The sequence below is a fragment of the Haliotis cracherodii genome, unplaced genomic scaffold, assembly GCF_022045235.1.
Source record: "Haliotis cracherodii isolate W230 unplaced genomic scaffold, xgHalCrac1.p SCAF_14, whole genome shotgun sequence".
Taxonomy (NCBI): domain Eukaryota; kingdom Metazoa; phylum Mollusca; class Gastropoda; order Lepetellida; family Haliotidae; genus Haliotis; species Haliotis cracherodii.
In genome coordinates, this window is record NW_027266269.1 from 34,303,181 (window position 1) to 34,322,925 (window position 19,745).

General features: G+C 41.0%; 1 protein-coding gene across 1 annotated transcript in view; it reads left to right on the top strand.

Moving 5' to 3' along the window:
- The window catches only part of LOC139461206 (uncharacterized), a 42,089-nt gene extending 22,846 nt beyond the window's left edge, over positions 1 to 19,243 (top strand). Inside the window, exons 8-18 of the mRNA XM_071242805.1 lie at positions 176 to 235; positions 720 to 809; positions 3,173 to 3,275; positions 4,010 to 4,127; positions 8,019 to 8,205; positions 9,076 to 9,157; positions 10,509 to 10,572; positions 12,553 to 12,638; positions 13,238 to 13,298; positions 13,823 to 13,879; positions 16,902 to 19,243. Of these exons, the coding sequence (XP_071098906.1) occupies positions 176 to 235; positions 720 to 809; positions 3,173 to 3,275; positions 4,010 to 4,127; positions 8,019 to 8,205; positions 9,076 to 9,157; positions 10,509 to 10,572; positions 12,553 to 12,638; positions 13,238 to 13,298; positions 13,823 to 13,879; positions 16,902 to 17,057 (1,064 nt within the window). The 3' untranslated portion in view covers positions 17,058 to 19,243. The remainder of the gene's footprint in view (positions 1 to 175; positions 236 to 719; positions 810 to 3,172; positions 3,276 to 4,009; positions 4,128 to 8,018; positions 8,206 to 9,075; positions 9,158 to 10,508; positions 10,573 to 12,552; positions 12,639 to 13,237; positions 13,299 to 13,822; positions 13,880 to 16,901) is intronic.
- The last annotated feature ends 502 nt before the right edge of the window (positions 19,244 to 19,745 follow it).

Sequence of the window (19,745 nt, forward strand, 5' to 3'; positions counted from 1 at the left end):
CGACAACAACAACAAAATGGACACGCCATGGGTGGTCCACTGAAGGTTGCCACTTGTGGACAACTTCTGCATTTTGATTGCGTTTTTAATGTTTTCAAGTGAATAGTTTCTGTTGTCCGGCAGTGTATCCCTTGATTGTGAGATGGTTCTAGAATGAAAAGTTTATTTTTTCCAGATCTCAAACCTCCCAAAGAAAGAACTATCGATATTGGAGTCTTGCCAAAAGATAATCTGGGTAATTCAGTGCAATTATTTTTTTGGTTCAAACATACATATGTATGAAACAGCTAAATGTATGCGGACATATACATATATCATACAGATAGATCTATAGCCATACATATATCAAACAGCTACATGTATACAATCTCCACGAGGCAAAGGAGATTACTAACTGTCGTCCATTTTTCACCCTTGCCGAATTAAGCTGAAATTTCGGAGTTACATTTTGGATGGACTGACGTGTCTATGCATAGTCCGATCAAAATTGCGTGACGAACTAGACATTTAGTTCGTAAACAACATAGATTCCTACGTTCAGATTTCTGTAGACTACAGGATTTGCAAAGCATGTGTACCGCCAACTTGGCGTAGACAGATACTTTGCAAATCTTTTCATGTTTTTAATCAAGGTGCTCAAGTAATTTTATTAACTTTGCGAGGTAAGACCCTTTTTATTACTAGATAGATCTTGATCATAAGGGATATTCCATTCTCAGGATGTCTGGAGTTGCAGGCCCTGCCAGGATGTGGCCACAGATCCTGGCTGCGGAAGCAGTGTCTGTGGAAAAAGGGACGAATGTTTCACTGTGAGTGCAAGGTCGCTAATAGTGGGTGAAGGGCAGTCCGGCATCCAAGTGGTTAAAACATTCGCTCGTTACGCCGAAGACCCGGACGTTAATGCCAGTCCAATAACCAAAACCAACCGCTGTAGACACTTTGCTTATTTTATTCTTCCTCAGCTTTACACCATTCACACAAAAACAACCTGTCACGCCGGCCGGCACATGCTCTCTCACTTTCTCACAACACAAGATTTTCCCAGCAGCCCCACTTCCGTCATGCGCAGTTGGACTAGATTAGCAGACTATATATCAACACCGGATACGATTCCCGACATGGGTACAAAGTATGAAGCACATTTCTGGTGTGCCCCGCCGTGATATTGCTTGAATATTGCTAAAAGCGGCGTAAAACCATACTCACTTCACTAATAGCGGGTGAGGGAATTGACTTAGCCGCCCCTTTGAAGAGCTTTGTCACAAAACAGCGTTCAGCTTAATGTGGCCCATCCCAAAGTGATGCACGTCTCAATTAGAGGTTTTACCACTTTGGTCAAGCCCCAGTGCACGGTGCTAATACATGTATGACTAAGGCGAATTTTGAATGCCGACCATGGGATCCTTATAAAGCAAAGTTTGTTTGTTTGTTTGTTGTCAAACGCCTCACTCAAATATTCCAGCTGTATGACGGCGGTCAGGAAATAATAGTCTGGACCAGACAATCCAGTGATTGACATCATGAGGATCGATCTATGCAATTTGGATACGATGACATGCATCAACCAAGTCAGCAAACCTGACCATCCGATCCCGTTAGTCGCCTCTAATGACAAGCATGGATTGCTGAAGATCACTTCTAACCCGGCGCGACTGATGGATCTAACTAAGACTATTGACCACAGGTCCTCCGAAATAGAAGAAAAAATTTCAGTTTGTAATTTGGTGATGTTGACACATTTATATACTGAACAACAAAAGTTCTTTTGACATTGAATTAGATTTAATGCAAAGTTATGTTTTAACCAAATCTGAAACAATTTTGTTTGCTACAGATAAATGACTCCTGTAAGTGTTCAAATGGTTTAATTTGCCATACTGACTTCAGAAATGCGTGATTTCATAAAAACCATGAACTATCCAAAATGTCAATTTACAAATCAATAGCGTGTGTGTCCACCTCTGGTTGCGATACAAGCAACACATTTTCGTCTCATGGAATGGACCAGGCATCGCACAAAGTCCTGTGGGATATTTGTCCATATCTGCTGGAGCATGTTTCGAAGTTCTTGGAGTGCCTGTGGAACACGTGGTTGACATCGTAGGCGCCAATCTATCTCATCCCACATGTGCTCGATCGGTGAGAGATCAGGGGAGCGAGCCGGCCAGGGGATGACATTCATGTTGTTTTGTTGAAGAGAATCCTGAACAAGTTGAGCAATATGAGGCCGGGCGATGTCATGTTGAAAGGTAATGCCTGGGCCATGACGACGCAAAAACGAACAGGGCTGATGTCCATTGAGATTTCCCTCTACCACTATCAGACGGGTCCTCTGTCTTGCTGTAATCCCACTCCATACCATCTTCTGCCCCCGAACCGATCTTCTTCCATGACACAATGATTGACGTAACTTTCACCTCGACGTTGGTACACTCGAATCCGTCCATCCCTGTGGCTGAGGTGAAAATGAGACTCGTCAGTGGATAGAACTTGTCCCTACTGGGACGTCTGCCGGGTCTTCTGGCTAACAATCCCTGCACATCTGAGGCGGTGATGTACGGTTTGTGAAGATATTCGTCGAAGGCCAGGGATGCTTCTTGCAGTCACTGTTGCTGGCTGAAATCAATTTTGTAGGTGTGTTGTTTGAATCCAGTTGTCTTGTCAATTATTGGTTACGAGTTGGTGTTTCTGTGGACGTTAAGTTGTCTTGCAACATCACGTTGACTCGATCCTGTTTCAAGCCTACCAATGGCTCGCAGATGCTCATTTTCGGACAGGCGTGGCAGTTTGTAATGTTGAATAATTGCGTAATTTTGTTGTTTTTCTGAGTGGTTGATGTCAGCACGATGCTAAACAATGCATATGGAATCCCGTTAACGCACATGTTTTTATACCCATTCTTGGGTAGTGAAATGCACGGGCTTGCATAAAAGTCAACTTTTACATGGAATGCATGCTTTTCTGTAGCAGTTGCATTTTTGTGACTTGATTCCATACATGTACTACAATATTGAAAACCAAACTTTACTTGTTTGAAAAATACACTTAAATATTGGTGTCACAGGAACTTTTGTTGTTGAGTATATTTATTCTTGTTTTTTCCTTCATTTTGATTATTATTATTATTATTATTGATTTAATGATCATCTCATGCTCCAAACACATGTTTAAGGGCCAAAAGTGTTTGTGGTGCTATGTGAAGGCTGCCTGTATTACTACTACAAAGAAACTGCAAGTGCACCAGTTGGATCATTTTCCTTATACGGATATAATTCGTGAGTTTTGTTGTTTTTGTTTTGTTTGTAGTAAATGTTCAAGAGAATTTTGAGCGATTAAAGCATTAAAGATAGACTTTATTTCCGTACTGTAAAGATCCGGAGTAGAATAGGTCTTCAGCAACTCTTGCTTGTCGTAAAAGGCGACTATGCTTGTCGATAGAGGTGACTATGCTTGTCGTAAGAGGTGACTATGCTTGCCGTAAAAGGCGACTATGCTTGTCTTAAAAGGCGACTTTGCTTGCCGTAAATGGCGACTATGCTTGCCGTAAAAGGCGACTATGCTTGCCGTAAAAGGCGACTATGCTTGTCATTAGAGGCGACTATGCTTGTCGTAAGAGGTGACTAACGGGATCGTGTGGTCAGGCTCGCTGACCTGGTTGATGAATGTCATTGTATCCCAATCACTGACTGATATAATGAGCATCGATCCACGCAGTTGGGATACGATGACATGCATCAACCAAGTCAGCGAGACTAACCACCCGATCCCGTTAGTCACCTCTTACGACAAGCATAGTCGCCTTTTACGGCAAGCATTGGTTGCTGAAGTCCTATTCTACCCCGGATGTTCACGGGTCCTGCATAAATACACACAATGAAAGTGAGTGAGTATGATTTTATGTCGCTTTTAGCAATATCCCAGCAATATCACGGCGGACACAATGAAAGACAGGATGATACTCACCTAACTCGTACTGTACAAGGGACTTATGTGTTTGTTTATGTTTCAGTGTTTCGAGGGCATTTGAGATTCCACCAAAGGAAGCACCTTGGGTTTTCAAATTAGTTCACGCCTACTCGGATTACAAGACATATTTATTCTCAGCTTCATCAGAGAAAGAAATGAAGGTATGACAAGATACAACTGACAATGAAGTGGTGAAATGGCTGGTTGGTTTGTAGTTTTACGCCGCACTCAGCAATATTCCAGCTATATGACGGCGGTCTGTAAATAATCGAATCTGGACCAGGCAATCCAGTGATTGACATTATGAGCATCAATCCAAGCAATTTGGATACGATGACGTGCATCAACCAAGTCAGCGAGCCTGACCACCTGATTCTGTTAATCACCTCTTACAGCAAGCACAGTCGCCTTTTACGGCAAGCATAGTCGCCTTTGACGACAAGCATGGGCTACTGCTCGCTTTGTACTTCACACTCTCCGTCACAAATTATAAAAGAAACTATTCACAACATAAATGCGTCATTGCTCATCATTTTTTGCTTAAACTAAAATATTCATGGGTTGCTGAAGACCTATTCCTTCCCGGATCTTCACGGGGGTTTGACCTCGCGTTCAAGATTATTACACTTGTATTACTTACCCGTGAAGATTCGGGTTAGATTAGGTCTTCACCAACCCATGCTTGCCGTAAAAGGCGACCGCCATCATGTAGCTGAAATATTGCTGAGTGTGACGTTAAACAACAAACAAACAAAGCTACGTGCATGCACGTGTGTGGCTGCTTGTACTAGTCCGGACTGATGCCAGTTTGGTAGTGCTAGCCCACTGAGATACCATGACGGTTTAACAAGGATACAGACAGAGTATGCTTCTCTGAGCTGACAAGTCCTTGTTTTAGCCCCTTAATGCTGAGCGTCAGGCAGGGTAACAACAAGTACCATCTTAACAGAAACGTCTTTTGGTGTGACGCGGCAGGGAATCGAAACACCGGCCTTCCTCTCTGTCCACTGCACAAAGAAGGCGGTTGAATGATCATGAGTGACTGTGACTATACCGCGTATAGTATCAACTTCCTTGCAAGATCTAAACAGGTTTCAAACAACATCATACGACTCTTGCTCATAAGTAGTTTGAACAAGGTTTCAACATTCAAGTTCTCAGTAAAGCTTTTAAAATGTTTTATGGTAGACGTGGACATTTACAAATTTGACAAATCTTATATCTGTTGCAATTCCCTATTTTCACTTGAACCATATGGTTTTTTCAGGTGAACAATTGACTTGCCTTTGCATGTGTTTGTGACGTGTGCCACCGATGGGGCAGGTCACACTCACCTTTTCGTGAACACCTTGTATCATTACTATTTGATATTGATTCATAACACATGCTCATGATATAGCAGATCTTGAAAACCGTACCATATTTCTTCACCAAACTTGGCACATAGATAGGTTTAGTGGTGAACTGGTGCCTTTTGATAGTTCGTTTTTTTTAAAAAGTTATTTTTCGAGTTTCCATGGCAAAAACTTTGATTTAGACTGAAAATGGTGGTAGTCTTCGTTTCTGGAGCAGATCTTGAAAACCATACCATATTTATTCACCAAACTTGGCACATAGATAGATCCAGTGGTGAACTGGTGCCTTTTGATAGTTCGGTTTTTTTAAAAAGTTATTTTTCGAGTTTCCATGGCAAAAACTTTGATTTAGACTGAAAATGGTGGTAGTCTTCGTTTCTGGAGCAGATCTTGAAAACCATACCATATGTCTTCACCAAACTTGGCACATAGATAGGTCTAGTGGTGAACTGGTGCCTTTTGATAGTTTGGGATTTTAAAAAAAAGTTATTTTTCGAGTTTCCATGGCAACGACTTTGATTTAGACTGAAAATGGCAGTAGTCCTCGTTTCCGGAGCAAATCTTGAAAACCGTACCATATTTCTTCATCATACTTGGCACATAGATAGGTTTAGTGGTGAACTGGTGCCTTTTGATAGTTTCGGATTTTTTAAAAATATATTTTTCGAGTTTCCATGGCAACGACTTTGATTTAGACTGAAAATGGCGATAAACCTCATTTCCGGAGCAGATCTTGAAAACCATACCATATTTATTCACCAAACTTGGCACATAGATAGATCCAGTGGTGAACTGGTGGCTTTTGATAGTTCGGTTTTTTTAAAAAGTTATTTTTCGAGTTTCCATGGCAAAAACTTTGATTTAGACTGAAAATGGTGGTAGTCTTCGTTTCTGGAGCAGATCTTGAAAACCATACCATATGTCTTCACCAAACTTGGCACATAGATAGGTCTAGTGGTGAACTGGTGCCTTTTGATAGTTTGGGATTTTAAAAAAAAGTTATTTTTCGAGTTTCCATGGCAACGACTTTGATTTAGACTGAAAATGGCAGTAGTCCTCGTTTCCAGAGCAGATCTTGAAAACCGTACCATATTTCTTCATCATACTTGGCACATAGATAGGTCTAGTGGTGAACTGGTGCCTTTTGATAGTTTCGGATTTTTAAAAAATATATTTTTCGAGTTTCCATGGCAACGACTTTGATTTAGACTGAAAATGGTGATAGTCCTCGTTTCTGGAGCAGATCTTGAAAAACGTACCATATGTCTTCACCAAACTTGGCACATAGATAGATCTAGTGGTGAACTGGTGCCTTTTGATAGTTTGGGATTTTTAAAAAAAGTTATTTTTCGAGTTTCCATGGCAAAAACTTTGATTTAGACTGAAAATGACAGTAGTCCTCGTTTCCAGAGCAAATCTTGAAAACCGTACCATATTTCTTCATCATACTTGGCACATAGATAGGTTTAGTGGTGAACTGGTGCCTTTTGATAGTTTCGGATTTTTTAAAAATATATTTTTCGAGTTTCCATGGCAACGACTTTGATTTAGACTGAAAATGGCGATAAACCTCATTTCCGGAGCAGATCTTGAAAACCATACCATATTTATTCACCAAACTTGGCACATAGATAGATCTAGTGGTGAACTGGTGCCTTTTGATAGTTTGGGATTTTTAAAAAAATTATTTTTCGAGTTTCCATGGCAACGACTTTGATTTAGACCGAAAATGGCAGTAGTCCTCGTTTCCGGAGCAGATCTTGAAAACCGTACCATTTTTCTTCACCAAATTTTGCACATTGTTTGGTCTAGTGGTGAACTAGTGCCTTTGGATAGTTTGGGATTTTTTTTAAGAGTTATTTTTTGAGTTTCCATGGCAAAGACTTTGATTTAGACCGAAAATGGCGATAGTCCTCGTTTCCGAAGCAGATCTTGAAAAATGTAGTATATCTTTTTACAAAAAGGCCCAGTGAACATAGTTCACAGGAGCTAATGCATTGCACAGACCCGACATGAGTATTTCATGCTTGTTATTATTATATTATTATTATTATCAACAATATGTATATTAAACAAGGACTCTGAGATTGATATGTATTAATTAAAACACATCATAGCAGTATCACGATATATGGTTTTATGCATCTCTCGTTAGTTGTTAATTTTTTTGTCCCACTCGCCTCCAGTATAAATATACTACTCAAAAGAAGTTAAGGATCACCCGATTCTTTCATAATGGTAAAGTTAATCTGTCATGACATGAGAGATTAGCTATAGTAATATGAAAGAATCAGGTGATCCTTAACTTCCTTTGAGTAGTATAATATAGTCGGAATCGTACAATCGACTGTGCTTTATGCAGAGATTTCTTTTGATATGGAAAGGATTTTATCGCTGCTTTTATTTATCACAGCGAATACGGTTGTCTTAGAAGACTGGGCTAACCCTCAACAGTTTTAAAAATAACCCGTAAAGATCCGGAGTAGAATAGGTCTTCAGCAACCCATGCTTGCCGTAACAGGCGACTATGCTTGTCGTAAGAGGCAACTGACATGTTCGGGTAGTCCAGACTTGATAATTTACAGACCGCCGTCATATAGCTGGAATATTGCTGAGTGTGGCGTTTAACAACAAACAAACAGTTTCAGAAATAGCCCTCCTTTGACGTCAATGTTAACTAAATTCTCCACGTTTCAGGAATGTATGAAAATGATAAAGACCGAATTGGTACTTGCAAATCTCGGGACCACGCGACCAATCAGAGATCTGGGAGATTACAGTGCCGAGGATTCAAATATATATTCAGAGATTGAATCAGACATCTATATCAACGTGCAGGAGTTTGTTGTGCCACAAAGCTACACAACAAAACGAAATGGAGATTGTAAGAAGGAATACAATTTTATCAGTTTTTAGTTATGGTTTTATTCAGAGATTGAATCAGACATCTATATCAACGTGCAGGAGTTTGTTGTGCCACAAAGCTACACAGCAAAACGAAAGGGAGATTGTAAGAAGGAATACAATTTTATCAGTTTTTAGTTATGGTTTTATGGTTTTTGATTGATAAGCTTTGGTACGCCAAAATGAAACAAGAAATAAGTGTGTAGTTAGGTATTTATTTAATTTGGGTTTAAAATATTTTAACTCATTTAACGAAATAAATTCTTATTCTACTGAGGGTGCAGGAAAGTGCATCTTGTTTCAACAAACTTATGTTCTATCTGCAAAGACTGGTAACGACAGATCTCAAGTAACCTATGTTGGTCGTAAGAGGCGAACAAATAGATTGGGCGATCAGACGGTGACATTGATTGCGTGTCATCCTAGATTCTGGAATTACCCTTAACCCGAAAGTTGAGCCAGCCAAATCATGAAGCTGAACCAATGTACTGAAAGGGGGCACGGGTGGCCCAGTGGCTTAAGGCGCCGCGATTCCCTGTGCAGAGTTGCGTCCCTTGGGCACACCAGAAACCTATGATTGTGTTTTCGAATCCCGATTTGCCCCAATTATGTTTGTAGGATAGTCAACACCATACCCGTGCTCGTGGGTTTCACCGAAGTGGTAAATGTCTTAGACCTTCATCACTTCAGGCTTTCCTCCCACATAAAGCTGACACGCCGTGATATAACTGGAATAATGTTAAAAGCGGCGTTAAACCAAACTCACTCACTCAATGTACTGAAACATAAATGGTAATTCTGGTAATTCATGTAGGTTTGAATGTTTTTTTACATTAATTTCTAATTTCAGACAGTGAAGATGCAGACTTGTGCCGGATAAGAGAGCGTGCTATAGCGGCGTTAATATCCAGGGACAAAGGAGGTGAACAAAGGTGACCAAATCCTGTGCTAGTCGGGACTTAATGGCGATTTTATAGTACTAGCCGAATGAGACACCATGCCGCAGTTTAACATGAATACCCCACTCAGACACAGTATACTGACTCTGAGCCGACCAGTTCTTGTTTTATCGCCTTAATGCCAAGCACTAGGCAGGGTAACAACAAGTACCATAATTTCGCGTCTTTCGTATGATGCGACGGGGATCGAACCCCTGACCTTCCGCTCTCTTGGCAGTCGCTTTTTTCACTAGACCATTGTGGCCGTCTTTAATACATGTTCCAGAACATGTTTGTTTGTTTGGCGGTCTGCAAGTAATCAAGTCTGGACCAGATAATCCAGTGATTGATATCATGAGCATCGATCCACGCATTTGCGATACGATGACATGCATCAACCAAGAATGTGAACTGGAACACCTGATCGAAAGTCGCCTCTTATGAGAAGTATGGGTTGCTGAAGACCTTTACACCCCAGATCTTCAGGGGTCTCGAGAACATGTATAATTACAGGGAGAAACAACGGTTTATGGGTGACCGAACAAATTATAATTCTGTGTGCAGAGTTACGTGCCTTAGCTTCCCTGATCTGCTTGACCGGTTCTATTCTTAGTTTCGCCCCGATTATAACCATTTGTGTGTCTCTACCATACTCGTGACCTCACCAACGTTGTTAATGAATGTCTACAACCTGTGTCATTTTGTAACGGTCTCCGACATTAAGCTAACTTGGTTTCTGCTGTAGTATCCGAATTACATCTTCCCGGGGCGATGGAGTTAACTGACTCTAAAGTCCAGTTTCCACCCCTGCCGAACTAGGCTGGTATTATGGAGTTACATTTTGTCTGGACTAACGAGTCTATGCATAGTCAAATCGAAATCGCTCACCGAAATCGAAATCCGGTTTGTAAACTGTCGTGCAGATTTTGGTTGATTGCAGGATTTACAAAGCATGTGCACTGGCCACTCGTTGTCAGCAGATATTTTCCAAAATCTCTTCATATTATTAATCAAGGTGCTCACGTGATTTGATGCATTTCACGATGTAAGACCCGTTTTATCACGATATAGAACTTGATTATCGATCAGATCGTAAGTGATACGAGAGGTGGAATCTGATTGGTCCATAGGAGAGGTTTAGAAGTGACATAAGTGGCAACAGCCACTGGTGGCGCTACAATCGAGCCCAGGAATTCCAGCCTAGTTCGGCAAGGGTGGAAACTGGACTTTTAAAGTGAGTTAACTCTCTTGCCGATTTACGGCTAAAAACGAATCTAACTGAACGCTCAGTTGTGTGTGTGTGTGTGTGTCATGAATTATTGTGTAGTGTATTTCGTTATTTCAGACGGGGAACACCTGATGGAGCTAGTGTGGAAAAGAAGGAACAAGCAGATACCCCGGCACTGACCGTAAGTTTTCAAATAATCAAAAACACAAATGAATTTTTCTTTGAAAGACATTTAGAAGTGATACACATAAGGAAGAGAATTTATGGAAGTAAACTTCTTATTATGAGGAACGCAACGTTTCGGAGTATATGCTTACTCCTTCATCAGGTGAATAAATGCTATGAGGCATATATATATATATATATATATATATATATATATATATATATATATATATACGGGTATACACAAACATGGTATGTTTTAACAATGTACGGGTATACACAGGGATGGTATGTTTCAACAACGTACAGGTATACACAAGGATGGTATGTTTCAACAACGTACAGGTATACACAAGGATGGTATGTTTCAACAATATATGGGTATGCACAAGGATGGTATGTTTCGACAACATACAGGTATACACAAGGATGGTATGTTTCAACAACGTACAGGTATACACAAGGATGGTATGTTTCAACAAGGTACAGGTATACACAAGGATGGTATGTTTCAACAATATATGGGTATACACAAGGATGGTATGTTTCAACTATGTAGGGGTATACACAAGGATGGTATGTTTCAACAATGTACAGGTATACACAAGGATGGTATGTTTTAACTATGTACGGGTATACACAAGGATGGTATGTTTTAACAATATATGGGTATACACAAGGATGGTATGTTTCAACTATGTAGGGGTATACACAAGGATGGTATGTTTCAACAACGTACGGGTATACACAGGTATGGTATGTTTCAACAATGTACGGGTATACACAAGGATGGTATGTTTCAACAATGTACAGGTATACACAAGGATGGTATGTTTCAACAATGTACGGGTATACACAAGGATGGTATGTTTCAACAACGTACAGGTATACACAAGTTTACCTGTGTCCACCTGTAATTAGATTACCTATGTCCACCTGTATCCACTATGTATTGATCTGCATGGAAGATAGTTTACCTTCGTCCACCTGTAATTAGTTTACCTGTGTCCACCTGTATATAGTTTACCTATGTCCACCTGTAATTAGATTACCTATGTCCACCTGTATCTACTATGTATTGATCTGCATGGAAGCTAGTTTAATCATCGGCAATCATCAATGTTATATGTGTTTTTTAGTATCGAACCCACAAACTGTTGATGACAGATTGACAATCAGCTGGAGCGTTTGGTCAACAATATTCTGACGTGTGCTTGACCTGCAACATGCCTATGGCACTAAACGGTCTGCACTCTGCAAACGTCGCATGATTCTTCGGAAATGTTCTTGCCCCATAAATCACTTACTTTCATTGCCAGATATTGGTGTATTTTCGGGTAGTTTCACCTCAAAACAAAGTATCCCTGCTTTTTTGCACAGAATAGTTCACCTGTGTTCACTCTGCATTGATATAACACTTGTACCTAGTTTACCTACCTGTATGTGTAGCAGGGGGTGGAGTCATCCCACAGATGACATCCTTACCTTGTCAGCTTGCTAACGGGGTTAACCTCTTTGGTCATGTGGACAAGGCGTCCAACCTCGGTTCAGAAGGTCCGTGGTTCGAATCCCATCACGGGACTCGGAAATTTTATGGCCGCTACATTGGCGCCCAACGTGGTGCTGAGCACGTTCATATTAAATTTGAGCAAAATAAGCGTCAGTACCCTACTATGCGGCCCGAGACGTGCCTTCTGTTGACGGGGGAGTATGTAGCAGGGCGTGGAGTCATCCCACAGATGACATCCTTACCTTGTCAGCTTGCTAACGGGGTTAACCTCTTTGGTCATGTGGACAAGGCGTCCAACCTCGGTTCAGAAGGTCCGTGGTTCGAATCCCATCACGGGACTCGGAAATTTTATGGCCGCTACATATGTCCACCTGCAATTAGTGTACTTGTGACCTTTTCATGACCTGTTGTATCATAGTAATAATTCGAGTACAATAATCTGGTTATTTGATACAATGCAGCATCGAACGACTTCTCATTGTCTAGGACCCAGATGCTGTCTCGGAGAAGAAAAAGAAAAATTACTGGGGATCGATCCACTACCTCAGGTCTGATAAGGAAAAGGCTTCATCGTGAGTATTTGATTACTATCGTACCCTGACTGACTTTAATATCAGGCCTGTTTGTAAAGGCTTTATATTACCCATTTACCAATAATTAATCCGATTAACATTACCAAATAACACAATTATCCAGGTTCTAATTGGCCTTCAGTTGCGTAAATCGATGCTCATTGTAACAGTGACTGGATTGTCTGATCCAGACTCGCCGTCATACAGCTGCAATATTGCTGTTTGCGATGTAAACCAACCAATCAAAAAGAGACAAGTACATGTTTACAGATCAAAACATTAAGGCTGCCATATATATATCATTCATAACATTTATAGATATGTATATATATGAATAGAGAATCATCAGTATTGTGGGGCGGTTGGGTAGCCTAGTGATTAAAGCGTTCGCTCGTAACGCCGAAAATCCTGACATGGGTACAATGTGTGAAGCCCATTTCTGGTGTCCCCTGCCGTGATGTTGCTGGAATATTGCTAAAAGCGGCGTAAAACCATACTCACTCACTCACTCACTCACTCACTCACTCACTCACTCACTCACTCACTCACTCATCAGTATTGTGGACATAGAATTGACATCCATGGATATGTTTACCCAGAATCATTCAAACTCTTGGCGAGGATGGTGTATATCTGGTCAGGGATGGCACAGATGGACAGGTAAGTAATATTCCATTGATACTTATATTCCATCGAATATTTTCAAAAGATATTTCAAACTAACAGAACCTCTACATGTAGCAGACTCTTAAAAAATGCCTTCAAATGCCAGACATAAAGGAAAATGAACATTCCTTTGCACACGCATTTGCCAAAAGTTCTGACACGCCAGTACCAAGCACAACCACGACACCCATACCACTGGACCCGTGAAGATTCCGGGGTAGAATAGGTCCTCAGCAACCCATACTTGCCGTAAAAGGCGATTATGCTTGTCGTAAAAGGCGACAAACGGGATCGGGTGGTCAGGCTCGCTGACTTGGTTGATACATGTCATCAATCCCAATTACGTGGATCGATGCTCATAATATCAATCACTTGATTGTCTGGTCCAGACTCGATTGTGTTACAGACCGCCGTCATATAGCTGGAATATTGCCGAGTGCGGCGTTTAACATCGAACAAACAAACAAAACATACCACTGAACAAATTCCACACTGTCACCATTGTCATTCTCTTTCAGAAGGTCTTGGTTGTGTTTCTAGAAGGCAGCACAAGAAAGTTTAGGATATGTTTTGAGGTATGGTTAAATCCAATAAACGATACATGAAGAGCCCCTAGGTGACTGGGTTCTTCACTTGTGTATACCTTGATATGAACTCTCATTTATCCACAGGACGGTCAGGTAGCCTAGTAATTAAAGCGTTCGCTCGTCACGCTGTAGACCCAGGTTCATTTATAGATATGTATATATATGAAGAGAGATTGATCAGTATTGTGGGGCGGTCGGGTAGCCTAGTGGTTAAAGCGTTCGCTCGTAACGCCGAAAACCCGGGTTCGAATCCTGACATGGGTACAATGTGTGAAGCCCATTTCTGGTGTCCCTCGCCGTGATATTGCTGGAATATTGCTAAAAGCGGCGTAAAACCATACTCACTCACTCACTCACTCACTCACTCACTCACTCATTTATCCAGCCATAAGTCAATTTGTTTACGTGCCAGGCATATGTTATACTAAGCACATTAGTCGTAGCATTTAACATAGGAATACAATATTGTTAGAAAAGGTCCTGCTCTATGCTCTCTGTGGTCGGGCTTGGTTGATTGCTATCACTGTATACAGACAGCATGAGTTGCTCATGATGTCAACCACTTGTTTTACTATAGTGTTCATTCAGGTATCTCTTAATTTATTTATTTATTTTCATTATTGACCATTCAAACAGATATAAGGTATTCATGTGATTATACATTGGGTGTAAGGACCAAGCTTCAATTTGCATTACATGTATTCACAGTCGATACGGTCATAGCTGCGTTGTGGGGTTAACTGAGCCCTACTACAGGTACCTATGTTATTGTCGTCAACCCCGTTGTGGACAAAGCGCGGCATGCCTCCACCACTTGCCTGGTCAGCCAACGGTTATTTAAGTCACGGGTAGTTGGTCTATCGACTCTGGCTCCGAACTATCGCTCTCAGCATTCGTGTGCCAGCCCTTGCACTCTCCAGGATTAAACACAAAACATAGGTTATACTCACATAGCTTTAATAACGCTGATATGCACTTATACCATGTACACTTTTTATTAACGTAAGCGCCCAAACACACCAATTTTCGTGCACAAGGGCATTTTATTGTTACTTTTATCATAGTGAGCAAAATTTTCACGTGGCCCATGCCAAAAGCCTCATGCACGTGCAATTCATGGAAAGAGCAGTAGAAGTATGGGTTTATAAAAGCATGTGTTGATTTGCGATTTACTCTATCATTTTCACCGAAAGACAAGGTTGAATATAACACGGTTGAGTGCTGCAGATCGAAAAATCGCCATTGGTCGTATTGAGGCCGGACAAAGCTTTGGAAACGTTGCCCGGCACCTCTATGTTCATAAAACAACGATTTCACGACTTTGGAGCCGATACACCCAGTTTCATGCAAATGAAGATCGCCCCAGAAGTGGTAGGCCAAGTGTTACCACACCACCTCAGGATTGATTCATCCGGGTCACCCACCTACGTAATCGGCTAGCCACACCTACCGTCACTGCAACACAAGTGCCAGGTTTTAGAAGAGTGTCCGCACAAACAAGTAGGAACCGTCTACGAGAGGCCGGTCTACGTGCAAGAAGACCACTTATTGGACCTGTTTTACGCCACGAACATCGACGCCAACGACTCAGGTGGTGCACCAACGTTCGGATATGGACCATCAGAAACTGGAGGTGCATCTGGTTTAGTGACAAATCATGTTTTCTCTTACAACGCCGTGACAGAAGACAACGTGTCTATAGAAGAGGAAACGAACGTTTTGCCCCGAACTGTGTTCGGCAGGTCGACATATTTGGAGGAGGGAGCGTCATGGTGTGGGGAGCCATGTCTTACAACCAAAGATCAGACTTGGTGATCATTCGTGGCAATTTGACAGCCCAGCGCTATATCAATGACGTCTTACAGCCTCATCTTCTGCCGATTATCGACCAACAGAGGGAGCTCTATCAACACGACAACGCCCGGCCGCACATTGCTCATGCAACAGTGAATTTTCTCCAGAATTCTAACGTCAACATGTTACCATGGCCCTCCCGATCACCAGACATCAACCCAATCAAACATCTTTGGGATTATCTGGACCGACGAGTACGTCCACGTACACCGCCGCCGCAGACGTTGGATGCACTAGCCGTTGCACTGCAGGAGGAGTGGAGAGCAATCCCTCAGGAAAGAATCCGGCGTCTAATCCGTTCTGTTCCTAGGAGGTGTAATGCTGTGATCGCAGCTCGTGGCGCTCATACGAGGTACTGAGAAAGACGCCCCCTTGCCTCAAGTCAATCTTAGTGAGAGAACTGTCGAAGTCTGGACTTAAACTTGCATAACTGTACTGCCACCATGCCAAATTTCATTTTGTTGTCTTCAATAATAAATGTGTCATAATAACTTGAATATTGAGATAAACATCTTGAAATTATAGGGGTTGCGTTTCTTTTTTGAGAGTGTATAATCTAGGAGCGGCCTGTAAATAATCGAGTCTGGACCAGACAATCTAGTGATCAATATTTTGGGCACCGATCCACGCAATTGGGATCGATGACATGCATCAAACAAGTCAGCGAATCTGACCACCCGATCCCGTTAGTCGCCTCTTACCACAAGCATATCATCTGTCAGCCCATGCTTGTCATTAGAGGCGACTAACGGGATCAGGTTGTCAGGCTCGCTGACTTGGTTGATGTATATAATTGTTTCCCCTTTGCGTAGATCGATGCTCATGATGTCAATCACAGGATTGTCTGGTCGCCTTTATATAGTTGGAATATTGGTGCGGCGTTAAACAACAAACAACTAAAAACTCTTTCACTGAACTAGTCGCCGACTATCATAGATAAAAGTCTTATTAAAATGGGTACCAGTTTAGTTTATGTACTGGGGTGGTCGGGTAGCCTAGTGGTTAAAGCGTTTGCTCGTCACGTCGAAGCTCGATTCCCGACATTTCTGGTGTCTCCCGCCGTGATATTGCTGGAAGATTGTTAAAGCGGCGTAAGACCAAACTCACTCACTAGTTTATGTACATGTTAAGTATTTGTCAACAACATTTGTTTCAGGAGGACGTTTACTTCCTGGAGAGCAACAAAGCGGCATCCTTTCTATCGTTAGAGGAACTCATGTATCATTACCATAGTGCTAACCTACCTCGCTTTAGCACCCCTCTGATAACGCCGTACCAGCTCCACCCAATGTACAGCATGAGTTTGCTCTGACCTTGTGACGTTCACGTCTTGACGTAAATACAAAACGTCAAAGGAAGAGGATAACCAGTTTCGATTATCCGAGAAAACGGGCTCAAATTGGCGTGAAAGGCAAAGGAGCAGTGAAAAGTATGGAAGTGTATCACTGAAAATCAGTGATGACACCTGGTGTTCGCGAAAAGGGTGAGCATGTATTGCCGTGGCTGATGCCAGGTTGTCGTATTGGATTGAAATATTTCTCAAGACAAGATTTCACACCAACAGAGGATTCCGACACCTTTTCTGACGTACCTCTATGTAGGCACATGTAGGTACATGTACTTCGACTAGTGGTGTAACGATACATCGAACAATCGATTGATTGCGATTGTTTGTCTCACGATAGTACACTATCGATTGCAACTTGAAACAATTGATACTATTGGCGATAGTTAATTTGTTTGGTACATTTACTTTCTTAAAAGACATAGAAACAACTGCTATGATCATCTAACCTCTGTCGTGCTTTCCTTTGGATTGCACTACTTTGTCTGCTTGATTTAGAATTACGTCCCTTAGCTACTCGTCGCTAGGCAACATTGACAAGATGGCGGACGCCACATGTCAGTTTTTGTTAACTTTGTTTCTTAATTGATATGTTGAATCGCATTTAGTCATTCAGTGAATGCCAATGTGACAATTAGTTTGACAGTTTGTATAGTCAAATACTAGTCATTCAATCACATTCATTCACATTGGTGCTAAAACACTGCAGTAACCTAAGACAAGTTACATGAAGTGAAATTTTGTATTAAAATGTTTTCGAGAGGTCAATTTGAACTTGTTTTCTTCTAATTTCTTGTTTTCTTTACAAATAGTATCAGAAAGTTATAATTATTTTGATGGTGTCAGTCAAAATGCTGAAATATATGCTGCTAAAGCCTGCTATAATTGCAAGTGAAAATTATCGCAATAGTATCGCAATAGTAGGGCCACTATCGCAAAAATGCTTCAATATGCATTATCATGACCCAGTTACTCGATATAATTTACGTTATGTATATTTGTTTGCGTTCTTATGCCTGATAAATACGGTTCTAGAATATTCTGTATTAATGATAAAGGGTTACTCGAATCTATTAGTCGACAGTATATATTTTTGAACGCTGTTGAAGATGAGGTTATTGTGACTTTCAGATAGGGATAGATCACCGTAGAGAATATTTTGTATTGTACATGTAGTTCCAGCTTTTATAATGTTAGCGAACATGATATTTCTGGGAATAGTGTAATTGGGACATTCAAGAAAAAAGTGTATGTTGTTTTCACATGGGTTTCCACAAGAGGAGGACAAAGTATCAGATAAATTTACTTTAAGGAGGTCTGCATTTAGGGAACTGCAAGAATGCCTTAGGCGTGTATGTAAAATATCAGCTCTTCGGCTGCCGATTGAGAAGTATGGAGGTGGAGCTGTCATGGTTGTTTTAATCATATGTTTAAAATTTGATAATGATGTTGCACTTCTGTATTCAGGGGGTAACTCATTCCATAATTTGATTGAAGAAGGTATAAATGATTGTTGGTATGTAACTGTTCGTGCTTGCGGCAAATTCAGATTATTCTGATTTCGTAACTCATATCTACTAAAAGTTGATACTTTGGGTGGTAACATGTCATGTAAATACGATGGGCATAGGTTATTAACAATACTGTAGATTTACAAAGTTTTTTATTTAACCTTCTCTAAGATAATGATTCCCATCCTGTCTCAAAATATAAACTCGATCTTGAGGAGAATTTAGGGAGACCTGTTACTATGCGAGCGGCTTCGAGTTGAATCATTTCAAGTTTTTCGGAATTTTCATGACTGCAGTTGTCCCATACCTCTGAAGCATATTCTAATATAGGCCTTATGAAAACAAGATAGATTTCGGACAGGGTTTGTCTATCAAGTAAATATTTAACGGTTCTAAACGAACAAATCATTTTGGAAGCTGAGCGGCAAATGTTATCAACGTGAGTTGTCCACTTCATATCATGGGAGAGAGTAACGCCCAGATGTTTGTGCGAGATAGATGCGCTAAGTGCGGTATAGTTATAAATAATATCTGCAGTGCGTTTTTTACAATGAGTGAACAGAATAAATGTTGTTTTGTCCGGGTTAAACTTAACTAGCCATCTAATGGCCCAGGCATTGAGAAGCTCAAGATCACTGTTTAATCTGTTCTATCATTTGTAAGTGAAGAGATGATGTACCAATGGAAGTATCGTCTGCAAAAAGGCGAGTGGAATTCACTAGATTATCAGCGAGATGTTGATGTAGACCAGAAACAAAAAGGGACCTAATACCGAGCCCTGGGGGACACCGGCTCTGGTGAATTTCAAAGATGAAAAGCTGCCATTTACAAAAACCTTTTGTCTCCTCTGACTACTATAGTCTTCTAACCATAGTAATAGCTTGCCCGTTACACCGTATTTTTGTAATTTATGAAGTAATCCTTTATGCCAAACTCTGTCAAATGCTTTCGATATATCACAGAATACCATACAATAGTATTCGTGCTTATCAACAGATGAGACAATATCATTATACATTTCTATTAATTGTGAGGTAGTAGAAGGTCCTGGTACAAAGCCGGATTGATATTTGTACAGGAGACTATTCATATTGAAAAAAATATGTTTCTTATTAGGTAACTACTTTGTGAGGGCATAGATAGC